This window comes from Epinephelus fuscoguttatus, linkage group LG12, assembly GCF_011397635.1.
Source record: "Epinephelus fuscoguttatus linkage group LG12, E.fuscoguttatus.final_Chr_v1".
NCBI lineage: Eukaryota > Metazoa > Chordata > Actinopteri > Perciformes > Serranidae > Epinephelus > Epinephelus fuscoguttatus.
Genome location: NC_064763.1, coordinates 32272929 through 32292750, shown reverse-complemented (window position 1 = coordinate 32292750; position 19822 = coordinate 32272929). Strand labels below are relative to the sequence as shown.

Here is a 19822-nt window from a genome sequence, read left to right as displayed (position 1 = left end):
TCTTATGCTGATTCTGGTCTTCTGATCCACAGAAAAATACTTTGACATGAAGAAGAACCAGTGCAAAGAAGCTCTGGAGCTCTACAAGACCTTCCTCAACAGGATGACCAAACTGTCCGAGTTTCTCAAAGTGGCAGAGGTAACGTCCGTTTGTCCTGCTGCTACTCAATGGAGGACACATAGAGCGCCACTGGAGAGGGCGAGAATATCTGTCTGAGGCGAATCTCGACAGTCTCCTCTCCTATAAACACGTTATTCTATATTTGCCCTGTAATTAAACCTGCAGAAAAAAACACTTAAACCTGTTGAGATTCGCTCCAGACTTCTGTTACCCTTTGGATCTGATTTACGGTCGATATTTTCCAACCTAAAAACTGACCGCAGATCAGCGTCCAGGGGCTCCTCTTAAACTTCCAAGTCTTTTTTTTGCCTCTAGATGTTCCTCCTGTTTCTGTCCTTCTCTTACCCTGACCTAGGGAGGGGGTTACTCCATGACAAGTGATTAATGGCTAGCCTATCAGAGAGCCACTCATGTAGAGCTTCCAGTTGAGGGACCCCTCGCGTGCTGCCTGTTCACATGCCTGCACTGCATGCCCAAGCAAGCTCTTTTTCTATCACTATCTCTGTCCTCCTCTTCCTCTTATTTTATTTCCTCCCTTTCCTTTAAAAAATATAATCTCTATAATGACTGTTATCCTAATAACAGTTGCAGTCCTTGCTAGGCTTCACAGTGAATATAAAACAGTTTTATCCTGCGTAGCATTATCCCGTGCGCCATCTTCAAAGGCTTTCTCTCTGCTTGGTTTCGTTCCCATTTGGAGGAAGGTTTGGGATGCAGCCGCTCGATCCAAAGAAAAACAAAACAAAACAGACTAACGTTGACTTTAAGGACCCATTCATTTTACCTGTCTAACAAAATGTGTGTTTGTCTGTTTGTGTGTCATCTGTGTCCCCCCCTTCTCTTTCTGTTCAAAGTCAACATTAGTTGAGTGTCTTCCTTTTGGATGTTTCTTACCTCGCAGTCGTCACGTGACCTGTTGTCTGCCCTCTCTGCCCTGCCTGTTCAATCAGTCGGTGTGCTCAGCATTCATTTCAAACCAGTCTCCAGATCTCAGTGTGTGTGCGCGTGTGTGTACTTATAAGTGTGTGTGTACATATACTGTGTATATATCTATATATATGGGTGTTCGTATGCGTGTGCATGCGCCCTCCTCCCCTCCTCCTCTGTTGTCTTTTATTTGTTTTCCTTTCCAGCCACTGCATGAAGTAATGAATGCTTGGGTTTGATTCTTCTTTCTCCCTCCTCCTCCTCCTCTTCCTCCTTCACACGCCTCTTCCCTCTTTTTACTCTGTTGGGTTTTTTGGTTTATTCCTTGTTTTATTATTACATTTGGTTTATTTTTTATTTTGCCTCCCTCCTCCCTCCCCTTACCCCCTCCCTCCTTTTTTGTGACACAGCGAGTTGGGATAGATCAGGGCGACAGCCCCGATCTCACACAGGTCAGTCTACATCTCATCTCAATCAGTCAATCAACCAGTCAGTCAACCAGTATTTAAATCCGTCAAGTCAATCCCATAATGCTTCATTCTAAACGCTCCCGTTCCCTACTCACCCTACAGACCTGCCCACATTGCAGCTGCCCTGTCCTCCTCTCTTCTTCACTCTCCTTAACTCCTTTGCCTTTTCTCCTTTTCTCTCAAGAGTCTAGAATAGAGAGGAAACAATCAATGAAGACCTGCAAATAGCCTTGAAGCACATTTATTTGTCACAATCATTAGTGCAGGAATTACATTTTTTGTCCATATCTGAATCACTGCAGAACAAATTTTACTCTTAAAAGGTAAGATGTTTGAAAGCAGCAGTTATGCAGCTGAATATCAAAAGTTTTTAGCTTCCTTTTTGAATATTTCTATTTTAGATGTCCATGACCGGGGCTTTTTATCTGTCTGAATTTCCCCAGCAGTATTTCTGGCATTTTCCCAGTGTAAATATCAAGGCTTGTCTCTTCATTCAAAGGCTTATCATATAAATAAGTCAGCACAGCTTTATGAAATAGGTTTTTGCCCACATAAGCAGTGTTCAAACCATTTCCCATGAAAAGATTATGTCCCTTTGCATTAGCTGTGGGGAGAGCAGCGAATGGTTTTTATTAAATAGGTCTCTGCAAATATGACTTGGATAGGTGTACATAATGCCATCATAAGCACTGCATATCATGCTAAAGGCCCCAAATGCATAGTATCCTTTTCAGTGGAACCATAATTGGATGTTTATAATGCAACAAATTTCCAGTGACGAACTGAAAAGGGCTGACTTTTTAAAATTAGCGCCATGTTTGTAGTGCTTATGAAGACCTTATATGCCCTTATTCAACAACATAGTGACCCATGTCTATACTGAGCACTAGATATGTGTCTGTTTTACTTTTAAACCTTTAGCATATTCTAGATTTCTCTGAAGAAGGATATCCAGAATTCGCATTTTACTCTCTTTCCCCCTTAAAATAAGTATATGAGAAATCTTTTCTTTGCTTGTTGTGTTTGCGTTGTGTTCTCTGGTGCTGAAATGTAAGGCTCTCGATGAAAACCGTGGTATCACATGTGGTCAAAATGAACCCATCCATCCTTTTTTTTGTTTTACAATAAAGAGTGCCGTCCAGCTGTTCAATGTGTATACCTGGTTTTTCACCAGATGTTTACATTTCAATGAGTTAACTTCCTTGGCTTCCAGTGGGGTAACATTTTGGTACTTAGCTTTAGCTGCTGCCTCATTTTCAAACTAAATAAAACAAATAATATCTTAATTTGACTCTTAACCTAACGTGGAATCCATCAGTTAACTCTTACTTTTTGGACTGTGATTTTCTTTACACGTATGCGTGCGTAAGTGTGTGTGTTAATGAGAGCGTTTGTGCACTGCTGGCCTCTGCATGGGCTCGTTAGACGATCCAGAGACGTATTTGTTGTGTTTCTACTCTGGAGCCCTGCAGCGACGATGCTCTGCTCTGTCCTGACCTGTCAGTCCCGCTGTGGACTCGCTTGCATGATCCAAGGCTGATGTGTGCATGCTGGTCAACCAAACCTGATGAAACCAAATGCAAAAAAAAAAAAAAAAAAAGTTCAAAGAGCTGTCGTAGAGTAGATAATGAATCTGAGGGTGATGTCTTAATTTTGCTGCTGCTTTGTGTGTGTGCGTATGTGAGTGAGTGAGATCATGTGAGGAGGTGAGGAGATGGGTGTGAGAGAAAGCAGTGTCTCCAATTTTGTCCACTTGGCTGTGGTTCTAATGTTGCCCCATCGACTCCCCTCCCATTTACCCCCTCCCCAGGCTCCTAGCTCTCTCCTGGAGGCTCTGGAGCAGCATCTAGCCTCTCTGGAGGGCAGGAAGCTTAAGGACCTCTCCACTGCCAGCAGGTACACTCAGTTGTTCTGCACCACCCACTTAATGCCACTATTACTGCTGTTCCATCTTACTGCAATAACTGTTATTACTAGTACAAGTACTATTGCTGCTACAAGTACTGCTACTGTTAGTATTACTGTTACACTGATGGTACTACTTTATTATAAAACAAATGATTAACAACAAGACTAAGAGTTTATAGCCCTGCATTAATGTCGATACCAAATTTTACTAAAAACTAAATCTGTAAGAGTAGTGGCGTAAGGTAGTCATGACCAGCCCCAGTGCACCTTACTATGACAGGCCCTTGTCCCAGACTTTGAGTTTAAACTAGCAACCATATATCCGAGCATTTTGTCACGTGATCAAATAACAACTTAACACTGGACAGCATTAACATATGTATCACGCAGCAGTCATCTGCTTATCAATTAATACTTGACAAAAATACAAAAGAAAATAAGAAATTATTTATTTAATTGAGTAGTGTTTAGACTGCTACTAACTTGAACTTCTTGGCCTTGTTTGAGGGCATAAATAACAAAAGGCACAACTTTAAGTTTCACATGACTTCTTATGTAATTACAGTGCCTTGCAAAAGTATTAACCCACCTTGGTATTCTTTCTATTTTGTTGCCTTACAACTTGGACTTTAAATGGATTTTATATTTGATTTTATGTAACAGACCTGCACAAAATACTACAAATTAAAGGGCCAGTGTGTAATATTTGGCATGGTTTATTGTCAATCTGAATCTGAATATTCTACCCATTAATGTTTATACAAGTGTATAATCACTATAAAATAAAATTCATTTGGTTTTCGTAGCCTTATAATTATGCTTTTATATATATAGATAGATAGATATAGCAAGGGCCTTGCTTTAGAGAGGTCGCCATCTTGCGCCGTCATGTATGTACAGCAGACCAAGCGGACAATCCAGCCAGCCAGAGAACGCGTTTTGTGTGTATAAATGAACCAACGAAGACAGCGGAAGGAAGGAAGGAAGAAGGAGGAGGAAACAGCAGAGAGTGTTAGTAGTTCGTTGATAGAAAGTAGTGAAAAGTTTTTTTAGTTATAAAGTTTGCGAATGGACCACACTTACCACGCAACAGGAGAGAATGAACCCGAACCGTCATCTGCGAGGAAAAGAAGACGCAACTTCACTCCTTGTGATGCACTCTCTGCGGCGCTTTTCCTCCTGATGATATATCTCCCCAGCGATGGTAGCAGTAGCACCGAATCCCATTCTGTGCATTCAGCCTCTCTTCTCGCCCACTCAGCATCAAACACATGGAGTTCCTCATCTGTATGCTCCGGCTCAAACAGGTATGGCTCTGGGTCTGTGTCCGCTACAAGAAACTCTTCAAAATCGCATTCAAAGTTGTCCATTGCAGCTACTATAGTCCGGAGATATTGCTAGGCTAAATAAACAGCTGAGCTCTGTTTACAGGCTACGCTGTCAGTCAGTGTGCGGGCTGGAGATTGGTGGAGCAGAGAGGGGAGGGGGTCCCCTCTCAGTATGGTAAACGAGTATGTGTGTATGAAGTGTGTCTGTTACGCTAGAAGAGTCAGAGTTTGGGATGGAGTCTTACCGGAGTTTTTGGAGTGCTCAAATAAACTGGCCTTTTTCCTGAACGTTCCTCTGGTCTCCTGCTCGTGAGGGATTCATTACAATATCGTAACATGGTTTAGATTTCTAAATAAATATTAACCTCGTTGCTAGATAGACCTACTCCTGAAAAACTTGTACGCAAGGCTTTTTGTCCCTACGAGGCCACCGTCATTTACCCGATGGGAGGGGTGAGCGAGTGAGCCCTGCAATCTAGAATTTGACCACTGATGTCACTGTTTTCAACCCATTTTACACACTGGCCCTTTAATACGTTAAATGGGGGGGTTTTTTGGAGGTTTTAAATAATTCTAAAGTACACAAAACTGAAGAGCGGTGCATGCATATGTATTCACCCTCTTTGCTGTGAAGCCCCATCCATTACCTTGAGAGGCCACATAATTAGTTAAATAAGATCCACCTGTGGGCAATCTAAGTGCCACATGATCTCAGTATACATACACCTGGATGGAGGTTCACCTTCAAGCAGGGCAATGACTCTTAACACAATGCTAAAGCAACACTTCTGTGGTTTAAAGAGAAACAGTTAAATGTCCTGGAATGGCCCAGTCAAAGCCCAGACCTCAATCCAATTGTGAATCTGTGGTATGACTTTAATATTGCTGTACACAAGTGGAACCCATCCAAAATGACAGAGCTAGAGCAGGTTTGGCGTGAAGAATGGGCAAAAATTCCAGTGGCTAGATGTGCCAAGCTCATAGAGACATACCTGAAGAGACTTGCAGCTGTATTTGTTACAAAAGGTGGCTCTTTGAAGTACTGTCTTTGGGGGGATGAGTACTTATGCATGCTCAGATATTCTGTTTTTTGTCTTATTTCTTGTTTGTTTCACAATAATTATAATTTAAAAAAAAAACTTTTTAAAATCCAGGTTGTAAGGCAACAAAATAGAGAGAATGCGAAGGGGGTGGAAGACTTTCACAAGCCACTGTACAGTTGTATTTTTGAGGAGGCAATCTGAATCACCCTCAAGGCCCATTTCTTCTCCCAGCTCTCTATGGGCCCCCCTTCCCCTTGCCTTGTATAAGAAGCTCTTTAGGAAGTCACTAGGATGGACCTTTGTCACAGCAGACATTTTGACTTGTCATAGTAGGAAAAGCACAGGTGAAACTGATAACATTAACGATGGCTCGTTTCCATTTAGTGTCCCAGTAAGTTATTCCAGTGAGCCAGCATGGATGATACCAGGGCCTCCTCTAAGTGGAATGCAGCTATCATTAATGTTGTTGAATACACCTGTGCTGCTCCTACTGTGACACGTCAAATTGTTTGCTGTGAAAAGGTCTATTCATCATCTGGAATACCTTACAAAAATTCGTGTAAAGTAAAAGTACTGTTACCTTGAAGAAGTTGAAGAAGTTGTACCCAGGTAAAAAGTTAGTCAGTAAAACTGTGTGATGATAAGCAGAATGATACCACTGAATTGTAAATTAAAAAAAACACCTTAGGGCTGCAAAATGAATTACATTAAAAAAAGAAATTAACGTATTTACAACAGTGGAGCAACACGACAGCACAGAGCCTTAATGACCAAACCAACAAGTAGTTCATTTTCTACACTTTGTAGCCTGTGAATGCAACTCATTATGTTAGCTGCCAATGTAGCCTAATTACAATTAACTAGAAAAGACGACAACACTCTGACAATTAAACAAAAATGACCGACAATGAATAGAAAGTCTAAACCAGACCAGGAGGGTGCAACAGGCATTAATAAGGCACAAATTAAACAGCCTGAGGCCTCTTACAGGATCAGCAGTAGAATAAAACACCACCAAAGCAGACAAACACAGAGATGCTGAACAATAAAATCTCCACACAGACATTACAGCAGAGTAGTTACAACACTTAGCTTGTTGTTGTTACACTCACCTGTTTTACTGTCACTAGTCTGCTCGTTCATCCTCAAAGCAAAATATAACTAGCTCAGTTAGCCTCTCTGTCCCAGTGTAACCAGTCCATTTAGCCTCTGTGTCCCAGTATAACCACTTCACTCAGCTTCTCCGTCACTCACAAAGGCCTCACACACCTCACTGAAGGTATAAAGTTCCTCATTGAACGCAGAAGTGACCAGTGAAGGACCCACCATGACCGTTAGCCACACCCATAATGCACCTGTTGATGACGTAGCATTTAATTTGCGTCAGTTTTGTGGTGGTGCGTTAACTAAATTAACAAAATTATTTTTTTTAAACTATGCCAAGGTACAATAATGCAACCATAACTAATGATGACGTCTTAATTTATTCCAATGTGCACTTACATGGTTAAACTGTCATTAACTGCAAGATTTATTCTCAGTGTTGGGGAGCTACTAATTACTTCACACTGGAGGGAGAAATCTAGTTTGGTTAATTAAAGCTACACAAGAAAACTGGGCCTAGTTCAAACTACTTTTTGGCTCACTGTTTTTGTGAGATTTGTCTATATTGAATTTTGTTTGTTTGTTTGGGGTTTTTTTGGAGGGAATTGGTTGTGATGTTCATGCTAAATTGAAAACGTAAAAACAGATATCAAAAAAATTAAATTCAATTAACTGATTGACGATGTACATGTGATATGAAATTATAACAAAATACAATACAGAAAAAACCACATGCCAGCAAAAAATGCTACTTAATGAAGTTTGTTGCAAATAGTGCCCATTTATTCACAGATCATACATAAACGAAAAGCATAAAATACCCTACAATCCATTGGAAAGTGTAAAGAATGTCATCTTTGGTTTTGTATACAATGTCAGACACCTGCCATTCACAGACTAGAGCCCAGGTGGGGGTATTGCACCAAACAGGATTACTTAGATAGCCAGCTAACTTCTAAAATAGCATGCAACAACCTTTATAAACATTGTTAATAAATAGCAATAATTAATTATGACTAATTGTGGACAAATGGAGCTCATTAACAGTAGGGAAGCAATTATAAAATAAGAATTAAAAAATCAATCATTTTATAACCTGAAATAGATTGTAATTTCAGTAGTTAACTACAAAAAAAATGGCAAAAGTAATTTAACTACTGGAATCACTATGCTAATATGGCCGTAGTTATAATACCAGCTAGCTACTGCAAAATAAAGTTAAACCTGTAGTTCAAGTTTAATTACATGTCGTTCACTACTCTTGAACACTATCTATTCTATTACTTCTTTCACTATGACTACAGCTTGAAAACGTTTTCACCATGCTAGCAGCAATGTTTGGGGATGGAAAAATCAGTCTCCATTCTAATTGTGGAGACGTTTGGTGCAGACAGTCATGATCCCCAGAGGATGAATCTCGTCGAGCATCATCTTATTGCAGGTTTAGCTCTGTGGGGCTGTGGATTCTTGTCTTGTTACAATCTACACTGTAACATGAAAAGATTCAGTAAAAAGTAAAAGAGCAGTAAAAAGAGACAAGCAAAACAAGGAAATATAGCAACTAGTTGTGCAAAAAATGTTTGTGTGTGTCACCCTCAGATCCAGCACCTTGTCCAGTGCAGTGTCCTCTCTGTCCAGCACTGGGATCTCTCTCAGCCGTATGGAAGACAAGACAGAAGACAACAGACTGCAGCAACACAAGGCGAGATATCTGCAAGACATTATTAACATTTAGACAGCTCATACATACCAACAATACTGTGCTGAATGAAACCACAGTATATAATCATTACAAGTGCACACATCTTTTCTTACTGTTTCTGCTTTTAAGTGAGAAAAGCAAACTGAAATCACTTTAGCTTGCATGAAGTGTACTTCACTTCTTTCTGTCCTCGACACTGTTGTTGAAGTTGAATGGACAAGTGCATTGGTCCTGCGGTACAGTGAAATACACTGTCTGTCTCTGGCTGCCGGCCCATAGCGTACAGAGCTGCACAGAGAATGACAATGAAGTCACAATCTCAAGACCCTCTGCAGTGGATTTTTCATTCAAATAAAGAAGCATCCAGGAATACAAATATTTATAATGGCTCCATTGTTTGTGGTTGTTTCTCCAAAAGAGGTTAACACCATTTGTGTGTGCTGCGGGGCTGTTTACAAACCATGAATATGTCATACTGTTGATGCTTCCCATTGCAGGAGGACGGTCATAAGGTGATCGACATTCAGACACCCAATGTGTCACCCAGCACCCAATCAGTGGGCAGTGCCAACAGCAGCGGAGGGGCCACGGATCTCTTCTCCAACTCACCAATCGTACCCGTCAGCAACCAGTGAGTCTAACATCTGCTGTGTGTTAAAGCCAGAAAGGCAAAGTTAAAGAAGGACTCTTCAGCAAGCGGCCTTTTGCTTGGCTGTCATTATAAATCTGATTTTTTAAAATGGCCTTTTCTCGTTACATAAACATAAAATGAGGAGAAAAAAAACTCTGCTCTCTGTTGTCGTTCCTGCAGTGTGCCAAACCTGACCAGTGAGCTGTTCACCCTGCAGCCTAACTTCACCCCCATCCAGACCACACACACTGTGCCCAACAATAACAATGCCTGGGGAGGTAGGACTGCATACACAACCACACACACACACACACACACACACACACACACACACACACGCACATAATCATGCAAACATACAATGAAGCGTGCAAATAAATGCCCACTCATACACACACTGCACTGCTCAGAGCTGGATACGCTGTGACAGTGATGCCCAGTTGCTTCATGCTCTTGACTCATTTCCCCCTCTTTTTCTCCTCTCATGTTACCATGGTAACCCTTGGATGTCAGGTGACCTGCTAAAGCCAGCCCCACCCGCTCAAATTCACAGTCCCGGAGTCCCATTGCATTCTGGGAAAATGCTGCCCAATGATTTGGACTCTTCATTAGCCAACCTCGTTGGTAGTGAGTATACAGAGTCTCCCTCTGAAGATTCAGTCACAGCTTTCATGTTTCGTGTTTGTCTTCTCCGGCTGTTTTGCTTCCTTTTAGCTGATGTGTTTCTTGTTTGCTTCTCTCAGACCTGCAGTTTGGGGGGCCACCAGCTAAAAAGTGAGTGGGTTTTTCTGACATCTAAGACTTAGCCACAAGCAAATGACTCAGCTGTCTATCCAGCTTTATTTGTCATTATTTGTCTTTGGGTTTTTGCAACATCTGTGCACCCGACAACGCTCTGTCCGTGTTTGTGTATATGCATCAGGCCAGAGCTCCAGTGGAGTCAGCTGGTAGAGAAGAAGCCAACAGGAGGGGGCGGCTGGCAGTCAAAGACCATGTGCACCAGCACCAACTGGACTCACACCACCCATCCCATGGCACCTGCACCCATGCCTGTCCCTCAGATGGTAAGTTAAAGGCTACATTCATCTTGTCAAGTTCCGGGGAAAAAAAAAATCTTTTGTTGTTGTGAATTTGTGTGGCGCATGCAGATTTATTCACAGCTCATTCACTCACCTGTTTGTTATGAGGACATCAATTTACTCCAGTATCATTGGGTTTGCTCCAAACCTGACCTGCACGGTGCCAATTTGTGCCTTTTGTGTGTGACTTTCTCCCAACAGAGGCACATATTTCACACTGCTTGTTAGGGTGGATCACAAATTGAAAAGGTACTGTAGTGTCTCTGCCAACAAAAAGATAAAAGATCAAAATAAAGATATTAAAGATCCCATAGTGTGTTAATTTTCAGGTTCATACTTGTATTTGGGGTTTCTACTGGCACATATTTACATGTTTTAATGTTAAAAAAAACACTTTATTTCCTCATACTGGCTGCCTAACAATACCTGGATTCACCCTCGTTTTAGTGCCTGTCTCTTTAAGCTCTCTCTTCTGAAAAAGCCCAGTCAGCTCGTCTTGGTCAGCTTTTCAAGGTCTTCCACATGTGTAGTATGGATGTATTAAGAGACCTGGATACAGCATTGGCGGCGGGGCCGTATTTATTCATATGAAAGTTGCTCAGTGGCACATGAAGCTAGAATACCTTTATTTCTGCAGTACGAAATTACATAGATGATCGGCAGTGCTTCCGTATCATTGAGCCCACAGAGCAGGTGCACTAGAAACTTACCGGCCAAGCGGCTGACTTCCGGGTTTAGCTCTCCACTAACATGTAATGAGTGATTTCGACACGATTGCGACATTAAAAAAAAGTATCTACTGATTTACAGACGTCTCCTTCCCAATGTAAGTCTACGAGAAAAAGTCTTTTTGGGCCCAATGGCATCACATGACGAACACCAAAAATTGCAGTACCACTGTTTGGCCACTACAAAAATTGGCTTCAAAGCCTGGCGCACTTCCAGGGAGCCTCATCTGCACTCTCTGTGTCACTGCACCTTCATTGCCGCCGGCAAATGACTATAACAACACTATACCGGCACTCTTTACCCTTATAGACTGTACCACCGGAATTACATTAGCCAATAGCTTAGGTCCATGTTCACTTCCTGTCAGCTGATGTCATTCACATACACTGCAAAACATTCCAACAGGAAATAGAAAGGGACCCATGTTTATTATTTAATTTTGAAACGGTCTATGAAGTCTAGTTGTGACATCACAAATTCACAGAGGTCTTGATGGCTTGTTTAAAGGCACAGTTCCTGAATACAGACTATGTGCATTTCTCTGTAGATTGAGTGTTTTGATGAATTTGACCCATGCCTGTTTTATATTAAAGAAGACACATAAATCTGACCTTTTACAATATGGGACCTTTAATTTCACAATGATATAAAACAGAGAAAAGCCTCAAACTGGAGAATATTTGTCAGTTTTTGCTCCCAGATATCAAAATTTGATTTTAACCAACAACTCCTGACTCCTACCCACAAGGTTGGATTCTTTCCCCTGTGCTACTTCCTCTTCTAATGATATGATCACGAGAAACATTTTAGATAATTTAAGTATGCTGATGACATGGCCTTAGTTGACCTTCTACAGAAAACAGACCCATTAGGTGAAGTTGCCTATCTGAGAGGCCACAGAGGCCCTTCAAATATGGTGTCCCATTCGCCAGCTAGAAATTAATTGGACCAGGACGAAATAATGAATTATGTGCAGAAACAAGATCTTAAAACAGAGCCAGTTTCACTTGGTGACCAACATGTCGAAACTGTGGAAAGCTTTAAAACCTTGGTACAGTTCTGGACTCCAAAGTGAGCTTCTTTGAAAATAATAAATATATTTTCAAGAGGTGCTCACAGTGACTCTATCCTCACAAGAAACTGAGTGGCCACTAGATTTTAGAACTGGAAGTTCCACCTTCCTTCCCGGTACAATCACCGAACTGTAGATCTGAGAATAAACCTCCTAGGATTGTATCAATGGCAAGCAAAATAGTTAGCAAAGCCCAAAAGCCCTTGACTAAACTTTTTTTTCAAGTATGAGCAAGAAAGTGAGGAGTATCCTGGCAGATAGCGCCCATCCTCTCTTCAGCCACTTTGAGCTCTTGAGCTCCGGGAAGCGCTACAGATTCACTTTGGCAACCAAAAATGTATTTAAGAAGTCCTTCAGCCCGAATGCCATCAATATTCTTAACTCAACAAAGTGACTGAGATTTAAGCCACAGACAGACACTCAGATGAACTGTTGTTAACATGAATATGACCTTGTCTATATGTTTGTTTTTCAAATTGTTTGTCTGCTGTTGTTTCTTGTGTTTGGTGGGCTGAAGACAAATTTCCCTCCTGTTGGACAGTAAAGATATATTCTACATTATCAACTGATTATTACCAACTAGTACCAACATGTATCAATAGGAGAAAAAAACCCTCTCTGTGTAGTGAGTTTCATTACATGATACTTTAATCTACAAAAGTCAGCAAGTTTTCCTGCAATGAGACAATGGGCCCCTTTAAAGTCTTTGTGTTTTCTTTTTCTGTGTCCATTTGTAGTTGTTTCGTGTCTCTTTTAGATAATTTTAGTTTTTTTTGTTTGTTTTGTGTCTCTTCATGGTCTTTCTAGGTCATTTTGTCTATTTAAAAAAAAGTGGCCCCTTTGTAGTCGCCATGTTTCTCTTTGAGGTCATTTTGAGTCTCTTTTTTGGTAATTTTGTGTATTTTCCGGTCGCTTTGTGTCATTGTGTAGATGTTTTGTGTCACTTTGAGGTCATTTTATGAATCTTTGAGATAATTTTGCGTATTTTTTAGTCTTTTTGTGTCTCTTTGAGGACATTTTGTGTGTTTCTCGGTCATTTTGTGTCTCTTCATGGTCATTTTGTGTCTCTTGGCATATTCTTTTTGTGCCTTTTTTGGTCATTTTATGTATTTTTCAGTAATTTTGTGTCTCTTGGTCGATGGTTTGTGTCTCTTTGAGGTCATTTGGAGTGTTCTTCCGGTCGATATGTGTTAATTGAAGTGACACTTTGCAGGTGAGGGTCAGGGCGGCCCCTGGACCTGTGCCTGATTGTCTCTTTCAGTAAAACACCCATGGCAGTTACAAAACAACTATAGAAAATTAAAAACAAAATCACCCTGACATTTAAGTCTCTATACTATGAAGGGTCAAGTCTGTAAATGTGGCCTTTTTGTCGGGGAAGCACTGCTGCACTGCTCTTGTAGATATCTTTTTAAAGGAGCATTGTATTGTGTATTAATTTGGTGCCATCCATCATTCTGTCAGTGAAGTCAGTTTTTCCTAATAGTCTGATATCTCACTCTGGAATGAAACTCATTAAATGTACCTGTTGGCCAAATGTAACTTTCTGCTGCATTCAGGGCTTTTTGAAGGAGCTCCCAAATGTGCGTCTGTCCTTTGTGCTCCACTCTAATTATCCACGCGTCTCTTCCATTCAATCTGGTTTCATCTTCTAATTTTCGACTGATTGACCTCTCGACTCAAACCGCTCATTTATTCAGCAAATGGCTCGGAAAGCGGGTGGCACGACGTGAATAGAAAGTAGAAGTGATTTGAACATGAGGAATGGGCAAAGGTCTGGTTTATCTCCTCTGCTCATTTAAAGAAAAGGCCCAAGCACGACGTTTATTGTTGTAACCCTCTTTTTCTGTAACTCTCCACAGAATGGGATGATCTATACTGGCTATGTAAGTACTTTTCTTTACTTCACCTCCCCCTGACTCCTCTGCGTGCACCTGATTTCATCCCGACATCCTCCAAAAACCTCTCTGCTTTGCTTTTTTAAAATCTATTCTTGTGGCACTTTTATTATTAGGCTGTTTGTATTGTTGACGATACACGAATAATCAGAGGAAGAGGGAATTCTTTTGCTTATTGTACTGCCTCAGCATTGTTGTTGCATCCCTTGTGGTTATTACAGGCTGCCAATCTGCTACCTCAATTCTACTTTGTTAAACGTTGCATGCCTTTTTGTTGCTCAGGATTAGCTAAACACAAACAAATGCAAATGTTAAAGAATGTCAAAACATTCCTGTCTTTGCTTGGGGGGACATCTGTGACAGGTTAGACATGAGGCTGACAGTATCAGGATTAGGTTTGTTATCAACTTTCAGGTCAAGATTATGACTGCAGCTCAGCCTGAGAGTCGTGTATTGTGTTTCTCTCTTTCTCTCCGTACAGGCTCCCGCACCAGTGGCTTTTCCTATGACGACACCCCAAGTGCCTGTGTATGGAATGGTAAAGAGCAGCTTTAATCTCAGTGATACATTCATACATTCATACTCTGCTGACATTAATCTACTCTGAATCTGAAATATTTGTTTCTCCCACCTGTCCTCTGAGCAGCTCCCTCCTCAGATGAGTCATCAGATGGGGGGCGTTCCCATGATGCCCCCACAGCCTGTCATGTACAACCAGCCTGTCCTGAGACCCACCAATCCCTTTGGACCCATCCCGGGGACACAGGTAACACACACCACACTACAGTGCATATGCCACATATTGTTGTTAAAGGAATCTGACTTTTTGGGAACTATGCCCATTTGCTTTCTTGCTGAGAGTTGGATGAGCAGATTGATACCACTCTGATATTTGTCTATTCAATATGTTGTAAGCCTGCTTTATGCTAAGCTAAGCTAACTAGCTATAATCTTAAGTGCTATATCGTAGGCAACTGGACTTGCTTGAGTGTCTTCAAGATGTTTCACCTCTTATCCAAGAGGCGTCTTCAGTTCTAATTGACTGGTGCGGAGTCACAGGCTTTAGACTCTGTGTGGGTGTGAATACTTACAGAGTCACTGAAGATTACCATGACCTGGATGACTGAGAATCTTCGTCAACATTTAAATGGCTGTAGCTTCATATTGTGGTATAAATCTTCTCATGTAACCATCAGCAGGAAAGCAAATAAGCACATTTCTGCTGAACTATTTTCTTAATTCTGCCTTTTAAATGTTGCTTTTTTCTTAAATTGTGTGTCTTTTTCTTCATCCCAAACATACATAGCAAATTATAGAATCTGGCATCACATGGAAAAGCTACAATGCCATAGTAGCTCAGTCGTAGTAATGGTAGTTTTTTTAAACCTTAGTTTAGAGCTATGTTATTACAGAAACTCTTTTCATTTAGGCTACTTGCATACATAAACACAAGGCACTTGTCTGGCAGCTATCTCTGTGGACATCAAAATTTATCTTTCAATAAATGTAGACATGTTTAGGAGGCAATGAGGAAGGGTGTGAGGGAAACAATCCAAATTTAAATCGGATTGAATGGTGGGGCTGCTCACTTTTTTGCTTTGGAGTGTGTACTTTAAAGGAATAGTTCACACCAAAATCAATAGTACATATTTTTCCTCTTAATCGTAGTGCCATTCATCAGTCTAGATTGTTTTGGTGTGAGTTGACTAGTGTTGGAGATATCACCCATAGAGATGTTTGCCTTTTCTCCAATATAATGGAACTAGATGGCACTCGGCTTGTGGTGCTCAAAGTGCCAAAAATATACATCTAAAAAACTCAACAGCAATGTCTCTTTCCAGAAATCATGACTGAGTTACTCAAGATAATCCACAGAGCTTGTTGTGAGCAGTTTCATGTAGGAACTATTTTCTGTCTAAGTACACCCGCCAATCGGATCACTGCACAGAAGGAAGCATTCATCTACTGCTAGCTCACCTAGCACCACTGAACTAGCTAAAATTACAGCTCAGCCGCTTGGACTCCATTAATGTTTAAATCTCCCACTGTCACAAGCTTCTCAGCCATGAGTAGATGCACGCTTCCTTCCGTGGGGTGATAAGGTTGGCAGGTGTGGAAAGAAAATAGTTCTTAACTGCTCACATGAAGGTCTGTGGATTATCATGAGTAACCAGGTCATGATTTCTGAGACACTGCTGTTGAGTTTTTCAAATTATTCTTTTGTGGGGGTTTTTGCGCTTTGAGCACCACAAGCAGAGTTCCATCTAGTTCCATAATATTCAATAGAAGGCAAACATCTCTAAAGCCGATATCTCCAACACTCTGCAACTCACACCAAAACAATCTAGACAGATAAACAGTAGTACAGGTAAGAGGAAAAATATATCTTTTTGATTTTGGGGGGAACTGTCTCTTTAAAGTAGTAGCTCTGGAACTATAGCCAGTTATCTGGGGGCTGTTGAACACTTTTCTGGCAAGCAGGAAATTCCTAACTGAAGCAGAAGTAGACAAGGCACATTAAAAGAATGGGTGGACTAAATAAAAGTAGGACATCCTGAATTCATACGTAACTATAACGGCATAAAAACAACCAAGGATGCCTTTACCTGTACGTCTGCCTCCTGTCTGCAAGTCCTCTGAAATAACTGATGCACTCATTCAGAGCTATTCTTGATGACTGATAAGCTGTTGACCCTCAGACAAGAAGGATGAATCATGCTGTCAGATAAATGACCAGCAAGTGTGAAGAAAGTGTTTTACTCAGGCAGTAATCATCAGTTGGTCTGTCACGAGCCTCTCAGGAGCACAAACAAGCATATTTTGACCAATTATTCAAAACATAACAGAGTAATATAATTGCCTGCTGAGCACTCGCGCCCCTGAGAAGCTGTTTTCCTGCCACTGCGGCAGGTAATATGCTTGTCAGTAGATGCCTGAACACTTGATGAGGTGTTTTGTCGAACTAAATTACTCTCCATTCTCCCCCCGTCCTCTGCAGATGCACTTCATGTAGGGATGATGTTGTAACCATGGCAGCAAAGCCGTGAGAGAGAAGGCGAGAGGAAAGAGATGGAGAGAGAGAAAGAGTCGAAGAAAACAAATCCAGAACCAAATCCAGTGCCGGAGGAAGAAAGAGGAAGACAGAGAGGAAAAAGGGAGGGGAGAGGAAGGAGGGGAGAGGACCAGAGGACGGATGAAAGATGAAATGCTGATGTCTGTTTCCATGTCGCCTCACCCTCTAATCTCCTCTCCTCTCTCCATGTGGCTACTGATCTCTCTGTCTTTGAATGGAGCACCAGAGGCTCTGCATCAACCCCACTCATCCTCTGTTTGATTCGCCAATTCAAACGGCGATTATGACCTGTGATGACAGCTCTGAGGAAGTGCAGAAGCTCTACTGCCACTTCCCGACCTCCTCATCCCGATAATTTCCTGTATAAAAACTTGCCCACTTCAAACTCGGAGGACACGCGTCTCTTTCTCTGATTGGATTGTTTGCTGGCACTTTACTCAATGTGAACTTTGCCAAGGGTGTATGTCTGTGTAGGTGATTTTAGCGTCTTATTCAGACTGGTTCCCGGTTTGCGTGTCATCCATCACCTGATGTCAGAAGTGTGTGAATGCGTGTGTCCCTTTTTCTACATTTCAGTGTGCTGCATCGACATTATCGTTTGAGTCTTTTTATGAGCTCCATTTGTTCTTAATTGCCAACTTCACATCAAAAATCCGGCGTGGAACGATAATTTGCAGGTGTGTGTGTGCGTGTGTGTGGATGGACGTGGCTGTGTAGGGTGTGTACTTTACTTTACGTGTTTCTCTTTTGGTACCTGATGTCATTACTGTGTTGCCAGGTACCAATGTGTTACTGCACTGGAACTAACTGATGAAAGCACTGAGCCAGACCCAGGCATCGCATTTGGATGTAAACAAACCTCGTACACTAACTTTGCTACTTGGGGTCGTGCTGTACACACTGTGTATTTTGTTCCTTTTTGTTTTCCTCCTCTACAGCTGTGCAATATCATGCAATCTCGTTACTGTCTTTTCCACCCATCTGTAGGCTGTTTAGAAAGCTGTTTGTAGTGTTGTCGTGTGTCCACATCAGGTTTCTGTACAGAATGCTGTTTTATTTTGTTTTCTAATCTCTTCTGTTATACCCGTACTGCTCTAAAAAGTAGTGAAAAATGCACTGAGAGCCAGATAGAGAGGCGAGTGGATATTAGCAAGGACGTGATTCTCAGTTTTGCCAATCAGAAATGGTCTAACTCCCAACTGTGTGATTTCCTCCCTGCCCTGAGCAATAGTCCTGTCCGACACGAGTCCCCTGTGAAGTCCTTTGCACTCCAGAAAAACTGGATGAAGGTAATTACCGCGGCAGATGTCTCACCTCAACTTAGAGGAGTTAAAGGCACTGCTACCACAGAAAGGGGTTCGCTAATGTAGTGCTAACATTTACGGACAGGACAGCTAAAGGTCAGCTGGAGGAGTCAAATGAGGACCAGACCATCGTAAAGCGACTGAGGGTAATGTCTGTCGATCATGACCCTAGTAATGCCTGCAGTGACGACATGCAGATTAATTCAGACAGCCAGAGACAGGGGGCTTTAATGAGACGTTAAATGTTAATGTGGCTTTTCTGGCAGATCCAAGGTCAAGCTACAGACAGACGATATATATATATATATAAATATATATAGCACAAACCTTCGAAGAGGGGACAACGCTCTGCTGCACAAAACCTAAAATCATTGCTGGGATGTACAGTTGAAAGGGGCAATAATTGATTGGGGATGAAGTCGTTTTCTATTGATTGTGTCTGTTCTATGTACATGTACTGTATGTGTGTTTGTGTGCACATGCCTTCCCATAGAGATAAACAGGGTCATGTTCCTCAGTTAGAGATGAAAGGTCTCTAGTGAGCTGGTAGCGTGTACTAACTTAGCAGTTGAGTGTTATTGTGACCGTGTCTCAGTCTGTACAACCCAACATCAAAATTAAGGTGGCTCCAAGGATAACTCATCTGCTGAAAAACGCAAAAACAGGAAAAAAAAAGCCCCAAAGTCATCGGACCTGGAATCTCCAAGTGAATCCGAGGCGAACCTCTCCAGACAGCTGGAGCTGCACACGCTTGTGATTCCTCAGAAAATCATCAGAGAATTGCGACTGTATGGTGGCGATATGATTTAACCTTGAACTGTAACTGCTGGCTACGCAAAAACCCAATCTCCCCCGCAGCTACGACTCTACTACCAGCAGAGACTTCAGTGTTAGAAACCGTCACCAAGCAGGCAGATATTCTCTGAGGTTTCTCAACAAGAGGCCAGCTGACATTTGGATTATCTCCTTTGGAAAAATTGTTGTTTCACTCTCCATTACTCCTCGTCCCGGTGGTTTGTCTTTCTCCGTCAGCTGAATGCTCTTTTCATTGTGCACTTCACTCCCACGACGCAGCTCGATCCATCCTGGGCCAACCTCTGACTGTTACTGTGTCCTCTGTATATAGGTAATGCCGTTCATGTGTTTTTAGACGTGCTCTCTCTGTAAAGTGATCGAAGCCCCATTGGATGACGTACTGTACGTGGGACAATTTATTGCTGTATCTGTGTTTGAATGGTTGTATTTTGAAGGTGTCATCATCCAGGGATGGGTGGGTGGGTTTGATGTTTGTGATGTTTGTGTCCATCTCGAGGAGGAAGGGGGTGGGGTTTGTGGGGGTGGGTCAAGGGTAAACTATCACAACTGGTCTATACCAAGAGTGTCTTCATCGAGGAAGTGGACAGGACAGGGTCTGTCCTCTTCGAAACAGGAAC

The 19822-nt window shown here is 41.7% G+C and overlaps 2 protein-coding genes across 3 annotated transcripts in view; one reads left to right on the top strand and one right to left on the bottom strand.

Moving 5' to 3' along the window:
* LOC125898682 (ras-related protein Rab-39B-like) overlaps positions 1-6853 on the bottom strand; it is a 45833-nt gene extending 38980 nt beyond the window's left edge. The window contains exons 1-4 of the mRNA XM_049592521.1: positions 6786-6853; positions 6378-6427; positions 3016-3082; positions 1614-1705 (exon numbers count right to left, since the gene is read on the bottom strand). The gene's annotated coding sequence lies outside the window, so the exon portion shown is untranslated. The remainder of the gene's footprint in view (positions 1-1613; positions 1706-3015; positions 3083-6377; positions 6428-6785) is intronic.
* Positions 1-19646, top strand: part of LOC125898679 (phosphatidylinositol-binding clathrin assembly protein-like) — a 36879-nt gene extending 17233 nt beyond the window's left edge. The window contains exons 7-19 of one of the 2 annotated variants that reach the window (XM_049592517.1): positions 33-139; positions 1459-1500; positions 3329-3414; positions 8501-8603; positions 9101-9234; positions 9415-9512; positions 9748-9861; positions 9978-10008; positions 10157-10298; positions 13977-14000; positions 14494-14550; positions 14659-14778; positions 17011-19646. In XM_049592517.1, coding sequence (XP_049448474.1) covers positions 33-139; positions 1459-1500; positions 3329-3414; positions 8501-8603; positions 9101-9234; positions 9415-9512; positions 9748-9861; positions 9978-10008; positions 10157-10298; positions 13977-14000; positions 14494-14550; positions 14659-14778; positions 17011-17025 — 1073 coding nt within the window. In that variant the 3' untranslated portion in view covers positions 17026-19646. The remainder of the gene's footprint in view (positions 1-32; positions 140-1458; positions 1501-3328; positions 3415-8500; positions 8604-9100; positions 9235-9414; positions 9513-9747; positions 9862-9977; positions 10009-10156; positions 10299-13976; positions 14001-14493; positions 14551-14658; positions 14779-17010) is intronic. The other variant, XM_049592518.1, reaches the window with a different exon arrangement.
* Positions 19647-19822: the final 176 nt, after the last annotated feature.